We start from the raw sequence: 19,677 nt of genomic DNA on the forward strand, positions 1-19,677 counted from the left end.
ACTGCAATCACCTCCCTCCTCCAACTCCAACCCTGCACAGATACAACAGGAGTAAAAACAGGCAGCTTCTTAGAAGACGCACCTCCAAAACATCCCTCAAGTAATCCTATCCTCCCTCCCCAAATTGCTGCCACTAAACAGCTAATTTAAAAAATTTGAAACCGACACTGATTTCAGACTGTAGAAGATAGGGAATAATCTTATTTTTTTTTAAGTGAGCACATTTTTTTTAAAGAAATGAGCCGTTTTTATCTCTCTCCCACTCGACCGTTAGCGCAAGTTCCAAGGTGATCAAGGAGAATTGGGTGGAAGGCAGAGAAAAGGGATGCACGCTGGGAGCGAGGGGGAGATTCTGGGATGGGACACCACAGTTGGTTCCTGTGTCCGGCATTTCAAGTGAAAACTGAACCTGGCCTTGCAGGTACCAGACTAAACAAGAAAATTTTGGGTAAAACCTTAGATATCTGATTATGGCAAGTGTTATATCAGCACACACCCCCTGCCCCCATAAATCCGCACACCTGGGAGAGACGTAAAACCTGGTCCGGATTCCTTATTCCAAAGGCCCGTCCGCTGGGCTCCAGGACCGAGGCCCTCAGGATTGCGCAAACTCAGTTGCTACCTCTCTTGGTCTTTTCCTCCTCCCACCTCTTACGGCTGTCAAAATCCGGACTCAGGACTTCCTAAAGGCCCGGAACGCAGCTTCGCGCATGCTCAGCATCAGCCCGGCTGCTTAATACACACGTGCTTACGGCCTATCGCGGCGCCTGCGCAGTCGCACCTGCAGTTCGCCCTTAGGACAGACGTCTGTTGTACCTTGACTCCCGCTGTCCGCTCGAGCCGGTTTGTGCTCAGTGTCTTGTGTACATTCTTGCAAGCGACGGCGCCATGAGTATGACTTCCAGCGTACGAGGTGAAGTGGGGCATGGGAGCGGGTGAGGTTGGCGGCCTGCGCACCGGTTGCAGCTCCCTCGGCACCTCTTCGGGCTATTACGGCTGCCCTGCGTTCCCGCCAGTCTCGTAACCTTGAGATGGAGAAGGGCAAGCGCTCCGCGGACCTGCGGACACACGGGGCAAGGGGGCCAGGTCAGGGTATGATGCCGGGGCAAAAGTGGCGTGGGGGCCATGCAGGCATCTACCCAGGTCTGGGTAGTCCCCTAACTATACCGCTGCGCTGCTAGCTTTTCTTGTTCTTCCCTGAGACTCCTTTCTGTTGTGTCACAGGGCCTGGAAAAAAAAGGAAAGGTGAAAACAAAAAACAAAAACCCTCTTCCCCCTTCTCCACATTTAAATTACCGTGGAGTGAGAACGTAGATTTCCTGCAGCCCTCAAGCGATGCATGACTAATCACAGCTTAGTTTTGCACATTTTTTAAAGGGAAGGCACCCAATCCGAGGTCTTCAGTTTTCCCAGGGTTTTTTGTTGTTGTTTTTTGTTTTTAATGCCTCTGGCATCTGGACCTCGGTGGCAGTAGTCCAGGAGAGAGGATTGAAAACTGAGCTCATTGAGCCTTCACCTTTCTCAGCCTTGCTTCCCTTGTGCTAGTACCTAACGTTTGGAAATGTTATTTCACAGAAGGTCCGATTAAAATTAAGAGACTTTCTAGAGCTTCACTTTATAACAATTCTTGGTGGTAGTATAATTGTTAATATAATAGTTTGTACCGCTACGGGATACCTGTGATCTTTGCCCAGGTATAAAATACCACCCTCAAGGTTTGGTTACCTGTAACAGTAGTTAGGTAAAGGTAGATTGTCCAGAAATTAATTTAAAATAGTCTACTTGATTCATTTAGTAAATATTGAGCATCTGGAGTGCCAGGTTCTGTAAAAGGTCCCTACTAACTTGGCCCTAATTTTGTAATAGATTCTATAAATTGGAGAATTCCACTTGTTGCGAAAAGTTATCTGTCAGAGTGAGGGTGATAACCCATGACATTTTTAAGTTACTAATGCGGTATATGGGAGGTGATTATTTGCAAAACGTATTTCAAAGGATACTCATCTTTAGACTCCTTTAAATAGAGGCACCTTCGTACATTTAAAATAGGGAGTGATTTTTATTGTAAAAAAAAATTTTCTGAGGAATAAGACAATTGTGTAAAATAAGATATTCATGTGACTTGAGCCACTGATAATCTTATAGGAAGACAGTTTGCACTTGTGTGATATGGGACAAAAGATTCCAAAGTGTTTTTTTTTAATGTGGAGTCATTTTGTATAATTGGGCACTAAACTCTATTTAGGTAGCATACTATTGAAATGTGAAATAGGTGAACCCTAAGACTCTTAAGACTATAAGCTAATCTTTCTTGTAATCAAGACAAGTTTGTTATTTTTTTGACCTAATTATATGGGAATCCAAAGGTGACTTTCCCATTATTTTGCCATTTTCTAAGGGATAGGAAATTGCTTCGTCAATTGGGTTATTAGCTTAAACTTTAGGTACTCAACTTTGTTATGAGAACTACTTTTTTCCGGCTGTGTCGGGTCTTTGTTGCTGCATGCGGGCTTTCTTCTAGTCGCAGCGACCAGGGGCTATTCTTCACTGCCGTGCGTGGGCTTCTCATTGCAGTGGCTTCTCTTGTTGCAGAGCACGGGCTCTAGGTGCGCGGGCTTCAGTAGTTGTAGCACGCGGGCTCAGTAGTTGTGGCTCACGGGCTCTAGATCGCAGGCTCGGTAGTTGTGGCACATGGTCTTAGTTGCTCCACAGCATGTGGGATCTTCCCAGACCAGGGCTCGAACCCGTGTCCCCTTCATTGTCAGGCGGATTCTTAACCACTGAGCCACGAGGGAAGCCGAGGAAGTAACTACTTTTTATTTCACCTAAAAGCATAAGGACTGTTGTGAGGACAATGGGCAGGGATCCCAAAGCCTTTGTAAATCACTTCTACCAGTGCTTTCTTCCTCAGATATAGTGGTGTGGCAAGGTAGGGACGGAATATCTGTTTTGTAATGTTTAGATCTCAAATTGTTCTACTCTCAGTGTTTAAACCAAACCTGTTCATTCCTATAGATTGAAAATCAGTTTAGATCTTTTGATTTGGGGGAAGATGACCATGACTTTTCTCAGTTAAGTAAGTGAATTATATATTTTTTTTATAATTTGTGTGTATATTATATAATGGTATTCGGCAATGGTAAGCACTATATAAGTATATGTTAAATAAAAAATAAAAGGGTGTGTATGTGCATGCAGAATTCTTGTTTATGTTCAGGAAAAAAATAATGGGTGGGTTAGAAATAAAATGAATGGAGATCAGGTCAGGACATGAATCTGGGAAAGGCATTGAGGATGAGTGATTGGAATGGTAATCCGAAGATCCCAGTCAGCGAGATGGCTTTTGATGCCCATTTGGTCGATATTACCAAACTTCTTTTTTCCCTATTGAGGTATAATTGACATACTTATACCAAACTTATTTTTTATGTGATACCAGATATTTATTACAGTTTTAGAAACTGTAATAAACATTAAGAAACATTAAGTGCCTTTCACTGCTACAGAGTCCCCATTCTCTAATGACCCCTCCTCATATCCAATAGATGACCTCTAGGAAGTTTACTAAACTTCTTGCTCCTTAATACTCCAAGACTCATTGACTCTGCTCTCATCCTTAATCCCTTCCCTTCTATTTGCAAGGAAGAGATTATCTGAGGCTGTTCTCTCTATATCATCCAGATGCCATTTTCTCCTGCTTCCTTAAGCTCTTGCCTCAGTAATGATACCAATTGCTCTTAATTCTTCTGTCCTCTCACTCACAGGGATTTTCTTCTCTTCAGCCCAAAGTCACTCATAATTCACCCTCATTTAAAAAAAAAAAGCCAACTAAACCAAATATTTTTAAAGGCCTTCCTTCTTCCTGCTGTCCCCTCAAGTCACTTTTTTCTTCATATTTTGCTTTACCCTCCAGTTACAAAATAGGCATTAGTCTATCTGCCTGTGCTTTATTGTACTTCCCAAACCCTGAGCACTACAATGCTTGTAACCAAAACTAAATTTCATAAGTTCTTATTCTCTGACTGTTATATCGTTGTCTCTTTTGTTGAAACTAACTCATAATTTTCCAATCCATTTAACTTCAACATATAAAAATACTGTTTGGGTTCAATAAATTTATTGAGTCATTTAAAGTAACTATTCAAGGGTTTGTTTTTATCTGAGAAGGAATGTGCAGATCATACTGTGAATAAAGGAGTTAGCTCCTATGGGTTATGAACAAAAAATAATAGGGGCTGTAGATGAAACAAGATTGGCAGTGAGTTGATACTTGTTGGAGCTGGGTGAGGGTAAATGGGAAGTCATTATAGTATTTTCCGTGTATGTCTGAAGGGTTCCATAATGAAGTTTTATTTTTAATCTCAGGAAGTATTGAAATTCCACAGTTTGATACAGTAGGTTAAGATGAGGCCAAAGAGAAGTCATTTGGTGTAAGAGCAATGTGATAGTAGGATGGACAGAGGGAGTTGCAAATTCAGATTAGGAATCTATTATTTCTTTTTACTTAACTAACATTGAACACTGCCTGTGCACCAGGCCTTGAGAGAAAAACATTACCAGGCACAGCCTACCAATCTGAGGGGGACCTAAGGGAGGCAAAGATTTAAACACAGCTCCCCTGCCCCCCTCCTGAGGTGGAAGGAACATTCTGATTCTATGGCAGTTGACACTGGGTAGGAGAGGACAGTTTGGGGCTACCAAAGGGGCTAAAGGAAAAGAAGCAGGGTGAGATTTATGTCTTAGGTTAAAGCAAAATGATTTCCCACAGTAAAGAAATGAGTTATAAATATGGGTGTGGGATTTGGGAACAAGTTGATGTTTTCTCTATCTCTGAATAATCCTAAGAGAGAAAACCAAAGATTATACAAAGATTGCCAGGGGAAGAGTAAGAAAGGGAGGGATTATTTAGAAATGTATTTTTTGTATTTTCTTTATATTGATGTATTCATGGTATTTGTATAGATAGAGAGCATTGTTAAGCAAGGCAAGGTAGGGGTTTGATCTAACTATAGGAACACTATACCTTGAGAGAGGTGTACAGAAAAGGGAAGTAAGGATAAAGTAGAAGAGGCAAAAATAAGGCTTAGGATATTTCTGGACACCAGTTTTGAAAGAATGTCTGAAAGGTGCCAACTGAAATATCTTTAGAAATTGGGTCTTGATATAGTCCCTTGTTCAACCTGAGATGGTGTCTGTTCTTAATAGGCATGTACACTATCAAGAACTAAATGTTACTTGGGTTTTATTGTTTGTTTACTGTCTTGGGTTTTCAATTCTTTCTCTATTGTAATTGTTGACTTTTGAATCCATCATCATTCTTGTCTATCTCCATATAGTTTCCTTTTCTTTCTTTTCCCTAGAGTTGCCAGTGGCATCCATAGCTTTTTGCCAGAAAAGACTGATTCAGGCTACAGTAATGAAATGATAAAACAGCAACATTTTTCTTACTCTGGGAACTTTTACATTTGTCTCTAATGAGGTTAGAGAATTAGAATTTGGGAATGGGGGAGGGATGGAAATTGTTTTCTTAAGACCTTATCTGGCTCTGTGAGTCTAAAAAACTCATTGGAGCAAACGCAAAGCCATTTCCTAGCACACATATGGTGCTATGACATTTATAAAGGTTCATCAGTGACCCTCCTTAGCGGGTAGGGTCACAGAGTGCATGCTTTGATTCTCCACAGGGCAGCCACGCTTGGGTAATATCTAGAGTTAGTTCCCTCTGTGTCAGTTATTCTGTCATTTCTTCCACCATCAAAAAAATCCAAGGGAAGTAAAGGTTTTTAAAAAGTCACCATATGGATTCAGTTGGTAGTAATAAGAAAGGAGAATAGAAGGATGTTTTGATGGCTGAGAAAGATTCTTCTGGCCTATCATAAGTTTCAGGCAGAAATTCCTATAGGATTCTTTTTTTATATCATGAGACCAATTAATCCTAACCAATTGTAGTTCTTCTTTGGATCTCAGGCCTTTACGTAATATGTAGGCATCATTAAAACAAATCTGATAGAGATTACTTCAAACTTCACCTCAAAAGTAAGGTGTAGGGCTTCCCTGGTGGTGCGGTGGTTGAGAGTCCGCCTGACGATGCAGGGGATACGGGTTCGTGCCCCGGTCCGGGAAGATCCCACATGCCACGGAGCAGCTGGGCCCGTGAGCCATGGCCGCTGAGCCTGCGCGTCCGGAGCCTGTGCTCCGCAACGGGAGAGGCCACAACAGTGAGAGGCCGCGCACTGCAAAAAAAAAAAAAAAAAAAAAAAAAAAAAAAAAAAAAAAAAAAAGTAAGGTGTAACTAAGATCAACAGCATTTAGGGAATTGTATTATTTCAGTCTTTTGGGATATTTCCCTCTTTTAAGTTTATACTAAGGATTTAACATTCAGCAAACATAATTGAATATATATATGCAAAGCAGTATTTCAGCCCATTTTGTGATAGGTACATAACTATTCAAAGTGGCTTTCCATTAGCTAAGAAGTAGATTGCTATAACTCCTGACATTTTCTCAAGGGACTTCCATGGTAAAAAATGCATCAGAAAGGAAGATCATGAATCAAGCTAGAAATCAGTAAAGTTTCAGCCCTGCTTGGAGTTGCCACAGAATGATACCATGAAGCAGCACTAAAATTCAAGGCAGGGAATTCCCTGGTGGACCAGTGGTTAGGACTCCAGCTCCAGGACTGGAGCTTTCACTGCCGTGGGCTCCTGTTCAATCCCTAGTTGGGGAAATAAGATCCTACAAGCTGTGCAGCACAGCCAAAAAAAAAGAAAAAAAGAAAGAAAAGAAAGTATCCTTTACCAATGAGAAAACATGATGACATTCATAATAAAACAAATTTTAAAAAATAAAAAGTTAAAAATTCAGGGCAAATCTACACAAGGTGTGTAGTTTAAAGTATCTTTCAATGAAGCCAAAGGTTTGAAGCTATCAAATGACTTATTAACTTTTCTCAGTCATACAGTATCTGGGAAGGGCATAAAGTTAATGTTTATTTTATATAGCAGGGAGGAATAGAACTGTTGTGTGGGCAGGAAAACAAACTAAATTTTTTCTTAGAGAAAAATAACTGTGGTTGAAAATAGAATCCAAGGAACATGCTAATTAGGAACACTTGATGAAAACTAAATTATTAAATAAGCTAGAAGAGAAGACCGAGATAAAAGGAACTAAGTGTGAGAGTGGTTGTTCCTTTCCATTAGAGTTTTGTAAGAATGAACTCCAATTTTATGTAAGGAACTATTAGGTTCAATGATTAATCACATTAGTACAATAAGAAATTTGACTCAGTAGTGCAAGTAAGCCGTACAGTTAATTATTCATTATATGTTTTTATTTGGTCTTGGAATGTGTTTTTTGTACTTGTCTCTCTAGGGCTTTATTTGATAGTCTGGGAACTTATTTCAAACACTGTGAAGATCTGACTTAGGAAATGCTGGGACGCAGTCCAGTGTGTTTATCCTGACCCCTGTTCAACTTCTTCCTGCAGCCCACTCCATGCTGGGAATAGACAACTCTCCTCTGAGGCCGAGGCTAACCAGACTATGCAGAACTCTCTCCTCTCCAGAATTCTCTGGAACTGGGGTAGTTGTTAAGTGCTTGGATTTCTAAGGGATCCTTGAAAAGCTACGTGAACAGAATAAATAGATGGCCTATTAGTCAAGCAAATAATTGTGCAGAAAAATGTCATTAAACTTAAAATGAAGTTTGTAGGGAATTCAGATCATCCACTGGTGGATAATGGAAATTTAGAATTTATTAAAGGAGAATCTAACTAATTATATTATGTTTTCTATAAAAGTAGTACCTTCTGAGTTTCATTTTAATGAGACACTTTGAAATTAAAAAACAAAAACAAAAACAAAGCTTTTGAATGACTTGAAGCCCAGAATGCTGGTGGATATATTCCTCTGAATGTTTAATATTAAGGGTTGGTTTTGTTTTATTTGTCCTTTCTTTTTCTTTGGATACCAGTTCTGTTTGTGGTTATGCATTTTTAAATGACTAAAGGACCTACTATTTAAATGAACTCTGGGACTTCCCTGGCGGTCCAGTGGTTAAGACCCCACTCTTCCACTGCAGGGGCCACAGGTTCAATCCCTCGTCAGGGAACTGAGATCCTGCATGCTTCAGGTGTGGCCAAAAAGAAAAAAAAAAAGAACTCTGATGAGTCATTTTGTTAACATAATCACCTCCTGATTTTTAGAGGGATGAGGAGGGTCTTGTTTGTAATCTGAATTTTTATGGTCTTATTAGTAATCTGAATTTTTATATGTATCTATTTTTAAAGCAATAGGTATCTGCAGGCTCACAGGTTATTTTAAATCTATTTATGAACACTTTAAAAAGATTACTAAACTTTGTTTCTTCTCCAACTATAAAATAATTTTTAAGTTTCCCTCTTCTATCTTAACTTAGCTAACAATACTGAATAGAAAATACACAATTGCCTCAGTAAGGGCTGGGGAAGGTTTTAACAAGGGACTACTTCACCAGTGTGTTCTGATCATTTTTTTAATGTTAAACACCTTTGACTGTCGGGATGCTTAGAACTCAAAAACTGGATTTCCTGAACGTTCGTGTTAGATTATTAGTATAGATTTTGGTTTTGATAATCATTCCTGTTTTCCTTCCCTGCTCTAGTTGAATGGATTGCAGTGGTTACCGTTGCTGCTGGGACAGCTGCAGTTGGTTATCTAGCTTACAAAAGATTTTATGTCAAAGATCATCGCAACAAATCTATGGTAAACCCTCACATCCAGAAAGACAACCCCAAGGTAGTACATGCTTTTGACATGGAGGATTTGGGAGATAAAGCTGTGTACTGCCGTTGTTGGAGGTCCAAGAAGGTAAGAGAAGCAAGTCCTTTATGCCAGTGCCATCTTTAATGCAACATTTCATTTAAACTATTCTGTCACACTGGTACCATCAAATATCAAGATATCCCTTCTCCTTTGCTTCCTTTTTTTTATGGATTCTGTTTTTCTCTGTTTTCTGTGTACTCTTCAGGAATATATTTACTAAAATGTATAACCACCATGCAGTGAAATTGCATCGTACCCTCGTCGAGTTAGGCAAATATAACCACATTCTTGGCCAAAGAAGAGAGAAAAATCCCTTTATTTACGCTTAGAATTTCCTCCCCAAGTGGGTGTTAGCATTCAGTATCCCAGGAAAAGGAGTATGCAGCCTAAATACAAAGAGAAACAGAAGAGGTCATTTTTTTTCCCTTGAGATTTCAAGCTCCTAGATTCTAGCACAAGTTTTAGAAATATCAAGAGAAACTTTTGGAAAATTACCCCTGAAAATTTCTTACCTGGTACATATGTATTGACCCTGTATCCTAAGCTTTTTTTAAGCTGCAGCTCCTATATTTAAATATCCAATACAGGATTTTTTTGTATCTTTATTTTCTTTTGTGAGAATTGCATTTTATCAAGTTCCGTCTGGAATTATCTCTGTGATACCTGCAGCTTTTAGATAGCGATGACAGCTGGTGATCTGAAGATGGTAAAATGCTCTCCTAAGGTCATCTTGAAAAGCTTCATACATCGAATAACTTCAGAATTTCTGGTATATTTAGAGAAATATGGTGAAATACTGTGTATACTGCCACTATTAACATTTAAATAAAATGGATTTTACTAAAGATGACACTATAAGGCCTAAGAAAATAGACAATAAAAATGATGTATCTATTTCTGAAAGCATGTTATGTCAGGGACCTCTTCCCACAGTGGAAAGCCATTATCACAAATCACATATCCCAGATAAGGAAGAAGTCACATATCAGGTAACGGAAAGCATATTACTCTAACCCCCTTCTCCGGATACAATTGATACTGTATAATCCAGTGGTGATAGAGTGCTTAGCTTATGTCATTGTGTCTGAAAACTGCTTGATGAACATATGGAATATGAACCAAAAATTAATAGTCCCATTACAGAAATTGTTCCTTAAGAAGAGCACTGTTCATTTGGAGTGTGGGATTGTTTATAAGTACTAGTGGAGTTGCTAGAAAATAATCCTCAATAATATTCTGTAGACTAGATCTGGTTTGTTTTTTAAAAATTAACACCTATAATAGGTTTCATTCTCTTGTTGCTCACCAGAATATAAAAAGTAATACCTTTAGGGGCTTCCCTGGTGGCGCAGTGGTTGAGAGTCCGCCTGCCGACGCAGGGGACAGAGGTTCATGCCCCGGTCCGGGAGGATCCCACATGCTGTGGAGCGGCTGGGCCCGTGAGCCATGGCCGCTGAGCCTGCGCGTCCGGAGCCTGTGCTCCGCAGCGGGAGAGGCCACAACAGTGAGAGGCCCGCGTACCGACAAAAAAAAAAAAAAAAGTAATACCTTTAGAAATTAAGGCATTTCTAAGTCCAGAGTTGTAATAGTTCTTTAGTCAGTGATCTTAAGTAGTTCATTTAATTTCTATTACTTATATACATGCTTGAGAACAGTTAAATAGTAAAACAGCAGGTATCATAGATGTGTGTAGTAGATGCAGTATGAATGCTTTAAATAAAAGGAAGAGCTTGTTGCACTGTGGGCTAGAATTTTCTGGGAAGGCATAGTGATATATACATGGGAGTTAAATTGCCCCTGGAAAGATTGGTGGCATTGGAATACACTAGCAAGTATTGGGGACTCCTTCTCAGAATCTGTGGGAAAGGACTCATGAGTGAAAGTAGGATCGATGAGGAATCTAGTCTGGTCCTTGCACCTCCCTCCCCACAGGAATAAGTCCAAATTGAGGAGAGTCTTGAGTACCAGCGTGAGGAATTTGTGCCTCCCAACATGGGGGAGCTTCTTGTCAGGGATTTCAGACATAAAGTTATACTTACACCAGAGTGCTGGCCGTGGGAGTGGAGAAGCATGAACAGATACATGAACCATTTTGAGGCAAGGATCAGCCAAATGCAATGACTGATTTGTGTGAAAGATTGTGGGAGGAAGACTAAAGCTCATGGAAGTATCTTGCTTAAGATAGGATTGTAGGGTTAGAAGAGGTGGTGCCATCAACGGAAATAAGGAATTCGGGGTGAATGGCTCATTTTCCAGGACACCAATGAGGAGTTCAATTTCAAAGAGTGACATTGAGGTGACATTTGAATGGAAATGTACAGCAGACAGTCTGAAATGTGGGACTAAAGCTGAGACATCAGGGTTGGAGATAGCGATCAGCAAAACTGATGAGTCAAGGGTAGGAATGCAGCAGATCCTTGGTACAGATAAAAATCAGGGGCTAAGTATGAAATCTTGGAGAATTTTCTGCATTTTGTAAAGAGAAGAGCCAAAAAAGGAGATGAAATGGGCCCCAGAGTTAGAAGAAAACTAAGAATATCGTGGCTTCACGGTAGAAAAGGGAAACGTTTCAAAGAAGGTTTGATTGTGAACATCGGCTTGTGCAAAAGACCAGGAGGTGAATAGACTATTATACTAAGACTGTGGGGTTAAACAATTAGGCAACTGACCTTTTGGTGTCATTTTCACAGAATAATTAGAATAGAAGCTGTGTCCAAATGGATTGCAGTATGAATTATTACTAAAGAAATACCAGAAGTCTAAATATATGGCAAAATTTTGGTAAATATGACAGTGAATGGAAAGAAAAAAATATGATGACTGCTTGAGTGAACGCTGAAGCTTAGCTTTGAAGCCAAGTAAAGGGCGTTTGCTTTGGTTGGGTGTTTCCAGAGGGTAAAGGGTCAATAAAGTGAATGTTGACTTTTATGGACTGAGATCTCAAGTATTTCAGGAAGAATCACAAGTGGACACAGGCCAAGCTAGTGGTTTAAAAGTTTATTAGACTTTATAAGTCAACAGAACGTTCCAGGATTATTCTTTCATCATACTATTTAGAGTTTCCCTTAGGTAGACTTTAAGGAAAGGAATGCGAGACCAGTCATTTTATTTTCAATTTTCTCAATGTCTTCTTTCTTTTTAAGCTTATCTTTCATACCATTATTAATCCTCTTTGCATCTTTGATTTGTCAGTTCTGAATTTTCCCTGAATCTTGGGCACTTTTTATTCCCACATGAGGCGATTCAAAGTTCACTTTGAATGGCATTCAAATTAGTGGATGTTCTTATTCTCCAGGCATCTTTGGAATCTCCCCACATTCCTGAGGTTCCTAAGGTTGTCACACAGGTGCCAAGTCACACACTTACATGCCTGTCCACAGAAGACTTGATACCTTTGATTAGATGGCTATATGGAGTTTATGTTCAGTAGTTTTTTCCTCATACACCAGTTGTGTTTCTAATACAACAAAATTTAAACTCCTATCTAAAAAAAAAGAGTTATATATTATATAAACTAATTCAGTTTTAATTCATTATTTTTTTTAATTGAAGTATTGTTGATTTACAATACTGTGTAAGTTTCAGGTGTACAGCATAGTGATTCAGTTTTGGAGGGGGTTTTTTGCCGATTATATTCCAATATAGGTTATTAAGAGCTATTGGATATAATACTCTGTGCTATACAGTAAATCCTGTTGTTTATCTATTTTATGTGTAGTCGTTTGTATCTGATGATCCCATACTCTTCATTTTGTCCCTCCCCCCTCTAATTCATTCTTAAGGTATAGTCACGAGTAACCTGTTATGTGTTTCTAACATTTTGAGCAGTTTTCTCAGACCTAATGAATCAGATCTCTTAGTCAAGTGCAGAAATTACATGTTTTTAACACTCTTCGTTCCTTCTCTCTTCCCCCCGATTGGTGTGCCCTCTGCTGTTTCAGAAACTGGACTGTTTCATAGTATTTCACAAAAGGGTTATCCCTAAGTGAAGTGAGAAGGAAAGGAACCAATACAAAGGAAATGATTAAAGCAACTACAGGGAAAGATACTATTTGAGACAGTGGTATGTTGAGAGGGGTAGAAGGAAAGGAGAGTACAAGCACAGATTTCGGACTCAGCCTTAGAAAGAAAGAGATAGTCTTACTTTCGAAACAAGGTGAGGGAACATTGATGTCAGAGGGAAGAGTGTGCAACATGGTCTTACTAGATTCCCACCCCCCACTCACCTCGGGTAGATTATGGCGTTTGCTGAGTTGTATGGTGGCCATTGGGGAGGCAGGAGAGATTTGAACAAGGACAGCAGGAGAAGGCAGACTAAGAGATAATCAAGAAAGAGAGGAAAGGTGAGCCAGTTCATGCCAGGAGCTCAACTGAAATTGAAATGAAATGTAACTGTGTAGAATAATTTTCTTTCCTTTACAACTTCCGGATTTGAGTTGGGTTTTTTTATTAGTGGTGGGTTTGTTTTTGGTGGGTGTGTGTGGGAGTGTGGGTGTGTGTGTATGAGTTATGGAAAGTCTCCACCCTATTAATGGTTAGAAATGGGACTTCCCTGGCTGTCCAGTGGTTAAGACTTCACGCTTCCAGTGCAGGGGGCGTGGGTTCGATCCCTGGTTGGGGAACTAAGATCCCATAAGCGGCGCAGCGGGGCCAAAAAAAAAAGAGTGGCACTGACTCCATTTCTTCATAGAAACAATATTCTGATCGTTGGTTACATTGCTTGCCCAATCCACATAAAGACAGTCTTGTAGGGCTTCCTTGGTGGCGTAGTGGCTAAGAATCTGCCTGCCAATGCAGGGGACACGGGTTCGAGCACTGGGCCGGGAAGATCCCACATGCTGCGGAGCCACTGAGCCCGTGCACCACAACTACTGAGTCTGCACTCCAGAGCCCGTGAGCCACAACTACTGAGCCCATGTGCCACAACTACTGAAGCCCGTGTGCCTAGAGCCCGTGCTCCACAACAAGAGAAGCCACTACAATGAGAAGCCCGCGCACCACAATGAAGAGCAGCATGGGCTCGCCGTGACTAGAGAAAGCCCACGCACAACAGTGAAGACCCAACGCAGCCAAAAAAATAAAATTTAAATTAAAAAAAAAAGGACAGTCTTATAAAATCTTAATTTTTCTTACATATTTTCCTACTATATCTACTATCATAGGTCTTACTAAAGTATATAAGAATGGTGTAAAATGTCATATTCTCTTGTTTAGTCTCAAAGATCTCATTGCTTTTATTTTCTTTCTCAATCAAAGCAAGCTTGTTTCTCAGAGCAGTTTATATTAATGAGCCAAATGGCCCCAGGCAACTTCCTTGGAAAATATAATCCAAACTCTAATTAAAAATACAAAGTTTGGCAAAGGAAGCTTCAAAAAATTTTTTTTTAATTTTTGCAAGTAGAAGAGGTAAGTCAAGGATGAACAGTTATTTATTTCCATCTTGAATCACCCTAAAAACAGAAACATCGTAACTTGAGATGTGGGACCATTAAAAAGAAACAAGTTTTGTGTTTTTTATGAAGACCCTGACAAGGTTGCTAGCTTTCCAAGTAGAGAGCAAGGATCTCTAGTGTTTTTTACCCCTAAACATTTATTTCCACCTCTTCTCCACACCCTCTCTTCTCTAGTTTTAAAGGTATTTGGGATTCGTAGTTTTCTAATTGGATTAACAAATATGATAGTATATTTTCTGGACTTACAGGAAATTCAACCAATTTAATTCACAAACTTTTCTCCAGGATTTGTTAATAAACAAAGGTTAACATCTTAGAACAAATGTTAGAATCATCTGTGAGCTAAACTTTTTTCTCATCAATTTTCTGATTCTTTTATTTTTAAGTATTGATACATGAGCTGAATTAAATATACCCTTTGTGTTTTTTGTAATTTCAGCTCTTTACTTGACATTTTTAACACATTTAAAATTTTTGATGAGTTAATAAAATTCACATTTTCATTATATTGTTATTTAATACAAAAACTGCTATACTTCCTAGATTACGTTTGAAAGTATATATCCACCACATGTTTTTTTTCTCCTGTATAGAAAGGTCAAAAATGAAACAAGGCACTTTCTGGAAAAACACAAATATTGTTATGTAATTTACCATTTGAATTTTAATGCCAAGTAATTAGCATTCATTCATTTATAGTGTATTTCAGAATCATGAATTAATTTTAATAAATACATTCTACTAACACATACAATGTATTCTTAAGAAATTGCTAATCCTATCTTGAAATAACTCATTTTGGCTCTTGGTTGAAAAAAATGTTTAGTCTTTTCATTAACTTAAAATGAGACATATCTAATGGATAAATATGAAAATGCCTAATCTTCACATGAAGTTTGGGAGATTATTCTGACTATTGTTAAGTGATATAGGAAGTACTATTAAAAGATATCTGTGCCTCTGAGCAGAATGATTTTGAATACGGAGTTTACATTTTAAAGGCATACAAAGCTTTATGTACTTTAAAGAAGCATGAAAGTTTATTAACAAATAGCCAGGATCTCCTTATTCACTACTTTTTTTTTTTTTTAACTTTTATTGGAGTATAGTTGATTTACAATGTTGTGTTAGTTTCAGGTGTATAGCAAGTGAATCAGTTATACATATACATATACCCACTCTTTTTTAGATTCTTTTCCCATATAGGTCATTACAGAGTACTGAGTAGAGTTCCCTGTGCTGTACCAGTAGGTCCTTACCAGTTACCTATTTTATATACAGTAGTGTGTATATGTCAATCCCAATATCCCAATGTATCCCTCCCCCCACTCACTACTTTTTAAAGAAATATTTTTTTGATTGTTTTTTTCTTTTAATCCTTTTTTAAAATTTATATATTTTATTTATTTGTTTTTGGCTGCATTGGATCTTAGTTGCTGCGCGTGGGCTCTCTCTGGTTGCGGCGAGCGGGAGCCACTCTTCATTGTGGTGCACTGGCTTCTCTTTGTGGTGGCTTCTCTAGTTGCGGAGCACGGGTTCTAGGCGCACAGGCTTCAGTAGTTGTGGCACGTGGGCTCAGTAGCTGTGGCTCGCAGGCTCTAGAGCACAGGCTCAGTAGTTGTGCACAGGCCTAGTTGCACCGCGGCATGTGGAATCTTCCCAGACCAGAGCTTAAACCCGTGTCCCCTGCAATGGCAGGCGGATTCTTAACCACTGCGCCCCCAGGGAAGCCCTAAAGAAGTATTTATTTTTTACTTGTTTACTTTTAAGACCATGATGAAACATGTGAATTTCCATTTTTAAGCAGAACCAGATTATTACAAAATTATATCCTCATTTTAGATATATGGCTTTCTTATCTTTTGTATATTTCTCTATAGATTTCTCTCCTGTTCTTTATATATGGAGAAAAATAATTTGAGAAAATATATTAGTTTTCTAGTATTTTCAGTGTGAGACTAAAATAAAAATAAAAGGGACTTCCCTGGTGGTCCAGTGGTTAAGCCTTCCAATGCAGGGGGTGCGGGTTCGATCCCTGGCCAGCAAGCTAAGATCCCACATGCCTTGCGGCCAAAAAACCAAAAAAAAAACGCAAAACAGAAGCAATATAGTAAAAAATTCAATGAAGACTTTAAAAATGGTGCACATAAAAAAAATCTTGAAAAAATAAAAGTTAAATATGCTATTTTAGTAAATTATTTGAGACTTTTTACTTTATGAATATTTCAATTTTCAGAAATGTATTTTATAACCTGTGGGCATAAAACCATACAGTGACGTGTTTTGTGTGCGCTATTTATAAAAATGGAGTTTTTTTACAATGTAAACTTTTATTCTCACTGTAAAATCATCTGTGTTTGTTTACTAAACATGTCACTTTGAAATGCTGTTCTTTGCTGTGGGATACGTTTCAGTTTGATATTTTATGGGCTGTTTCCTCATCCATGCCAAGAAAACACTGAAAGCTTGGGGTTATGTTTTTGTTGCACGGACTTGTTTTTAATATGAATATACTGTACCATATTTTATTGACAGAAATAATGTAACTTTTATATACATTGAATTTATATTGGCACCCCAAGATAGAGTTTATACTTGGAAATATAAGATGTGATGATACCTTGAATTTTTCTGTAGTTTTTAACTAATTTACCACCTCCCAGAATTATATGCAGATCGTAAAATTAAAATTGAATTTCTTTAACATCAACCCAATATTATTTTAATCTTAGAATAGACAAGTCTCATCAAAGTTTAATATTATATACCATCATTGTCTAGTTTCAGGTATTGAAAATTATACTTCCTTAATGGAGTAATGGGTGATTTTACTCTTCAGGCCAGGACTCCTGTTACTTTGCTCTTCTAAATAGGCTCAGTTAGTGCAACAGTGTACCTTATACTAAACAGTGAAGCTAGATTCTAAAGTGCAGGTACATTCCAGATATCAAAAATAAAACAAAGATGCTCGCTATCATCATTTGACATGAAATAAAAAATGAAAGATAATATAGAAGGAAAAACAAAATAATATACTGATAATTGTAAAATCCTGAGGAGACACCTAAAACATTGTTGCATTCTTATTTTTATCATTTAACAGTAGGAAGGACATACTTGCAAAAAACAGTGATATATACACACACACAGACACACACATATATTTATATATATAATATATATCAAGAGTAGTCAGGTATGAAAACATATACCTAATTATAATAACCATAAAACATATAAGGCAGAAATGATCTTATTAGAAAATGCATGAGACCTGAGGATGAAAAACACAACAGGAATAAAATAGGACGTGGCCAAAAAATTCTCAAGTTTATCTGGAGGAATAAATAGGTAAAGTTTAATAAAGTTAGGTAAAGAATAAATAGGAAAGTTTTAACAAAGAAGAGTAATGTGAAGGAAAACCAGCCCTACCAAATATTGAAGCCAATTTTAAACACAGTCATTATCCCATTATAAATATGATAATATGAATGATGAATATGATAATGTAGAACCTATAAATAAGCATTTTTATATGTAGAATTAATTTTGATAAATTTATGAATAAAGGTATAACAATTTGGGAAGCAATCACCTCTAATAATATTGAAGCAACAGGATCTTAGAACAGAATTTTGCAAATTGTGCTCTGTAGAACACTGTGATAATGGGTATCAAAGTGAAAGTGTCCGTAGTCCAATCAGCTTGGGAAATTTGGGGTTAAAATAGTGTTTTTTATAGCAGAACCTCTTTAAAATAATAATATGTTGTGACTTAACTGTATATGTTTTTTAAACACAGAATGAAGTTAAATCAATATTTTGCAGGACTTCTTAATTTGCAGAGCTCACTCTGGGAAACACTGTGTTAAATATTTAGTTTTTGTCCCTTTTCCTTCAACTGGACACCAAAATGTCTGTGTTTTCTAAAATGTGGAATCTTGGAAAGGAATGGAAATTTATCGCATCTCCAGGAGAAAGAAGTCTCCATGAAGGATGATAAAAAGGGAAATACTTATTTGTATGAAAGAAGAGAAATTAAGGATATGAACAAATAAGCAAAATAAAAAGGGTTGGGTAAAAAATTGCTGCAAAGATGATCAGCAAAAGGATAATGAACAGATTGATTTTAAACAAATGAACTTAGGCTCTTACCAATAGATAGGCCATGGATGTAGTTCACTAGAAAGGAAATATAACTAGTACATAAACATGGAAAAGGTTTTCCACATCCACAATCAAATGTCACAAATGGAAATTCAATTAATGATCTGTGTATTATCCACAAGTCAGTTTCTTCCTCCTCCTTAGTGTGTACACTTTACATATGCTCATTAAGAAAACCTGTAAAAGGTAGCCAAGAAAAATCTATTGAGTTATCATGTCATATGTGAATTAAGCATCACCCCCACTCTGCCAAACGTAATACTGATTTTGCAATTAGACATTTCACATTCTTTCTCTTCCTAGTTCCCACTCTGTGATGGCTCTCACACAAAACACAATGAAGAAACTGGAGACAACGTGGGACCTCTGATCATTAAGAAAAAAGACACTTAAATGGACACTTTTGATGCTGCAGACCAACTTGTCATGATGTTTCCTGATCATTTAATTAGAATGAGTACCACTTGTGTCTAATTCACCTCCCCTGGGTTCTAGATGTGGTATATTGCAAACTACAGCTTTCATATTCACGGCATTTGCCTTACTTGTTGAACCATCGTGGTGCACATTTGTTGAAACAAAAAAAAAAGGAAAAAGGAAAATCCAGTCTCATGGACTGTGGGTTACTTTGGTCTTGTAAGGATCCGTTTCTTTACATTTAAATATGACATTACAATATAGTTGTATGGCGAAGTTAACGTATTAAATTATTCTCAAAATCATGTCTGTGCAGATTGTACTTGTAAATTTCAAAGAAAAATTATCACCATTTAATATTACTTAGTTAACCTAGAAAGTAAATTGGGTGTGATTAAACTACGTTAATCTCTTAATAACAATCTAGGAAAAATCTTTTATGACCTTGGTTTTCTTCTTGAACGTGGTAATGACACTGAGAAAATACAGCTTCTGTGTTTTCAATCAAAATGAACTTTGAATGTTAATTCTGCTTAATTATAAGTGGGCCAGGTCAATAATAAAGGGACAGTAACTTCTTTGTATTCATCTTCATGGATATTTAATTGATCCATTAAAGAAACCAGTAGTGGAAATTTAGATCAAAATGATATGAGATTTAAAGTTGTCATGAAGGATGTCTTAAAATGTAATCATGTTCCAGAATTCTAGCCCAGGAGTGGCAAACACTTGAATTGGGGACACTGAAGGAATTGGAACACATAATATCAAGTCTCCTGTATGCAGAGCCACACATCCTTGACAGAAATAGTCATGAGGGTAGATCAGAGGCATGGGAAG

At 37.9% G+C, this 19,677-nt stretch overlaps 1 protein-coding gene across 1 annotated transcript; it reads left to right on the top strand.

The window, feature by feature from the left end:
• The first annotated feature begins 740 nt into the window (after nt 1–740).
• CISD1 (CDGSH iron sulfur domain 1) lies at nt 741–19,142 on the top strand. Its single transcript, XM_065894681.1, has 3 exons — nt 741–913; nt 8,641–8,846; nt 18,724–19,142. The coding sequence occupies exons 1-3, from the start codon at nt 889–891 to the stop codon at nt 18,811–18,813; spliced, it is 321 nt and encodes a 106-aa protein (XP_065750753.1). The 5' UTR covers nt 741–888; the 3' UTR covers nt 18,814–19,142.
• The last annotated feature ends 535 nt before the right edge of the window (nt 19,143–19,677 follow it).

This window comes from Phocoena phocoena, chromosome 16 (genome assembly GCF_963924675.1).
Source record: "Phocoena phocoena chromosome 16, mPhoPho1.1, whole genome shotgun sequence".
Lineage (NCBI taxonomy): Eukaryota > Metazoa > Chordata > Mammalia > Artiodactyla > Phocoenidae > Phocoena > Phocoena phocoena.

What these genes read in the sequence shown, in the direction of transcription:
- CISD1 (XM_065894681.1), top strand. Translation starts at nt 889, where the DNA reads ATGAGTATGACTTCCAGCGTACGAG. An exon ending in TATGACTTCCAGCGTACGAG is followed by an intron (nt 914 to 8,640) that starts GTGAAGTGGGGC and finishes TCCCTGCTCTAG; the next exon opens with TTGAATGGATTGCAGTGGTT. An exon ending in GTTGTTGGAGGTCCAAGAAG is followed by an intron (nt 8,847 to 18,723) that starts GTAAGAGAAGCA and finishes TTCTCTTCCTAG; the next exon opens with TTCCCACTCTGTGATGGCTC.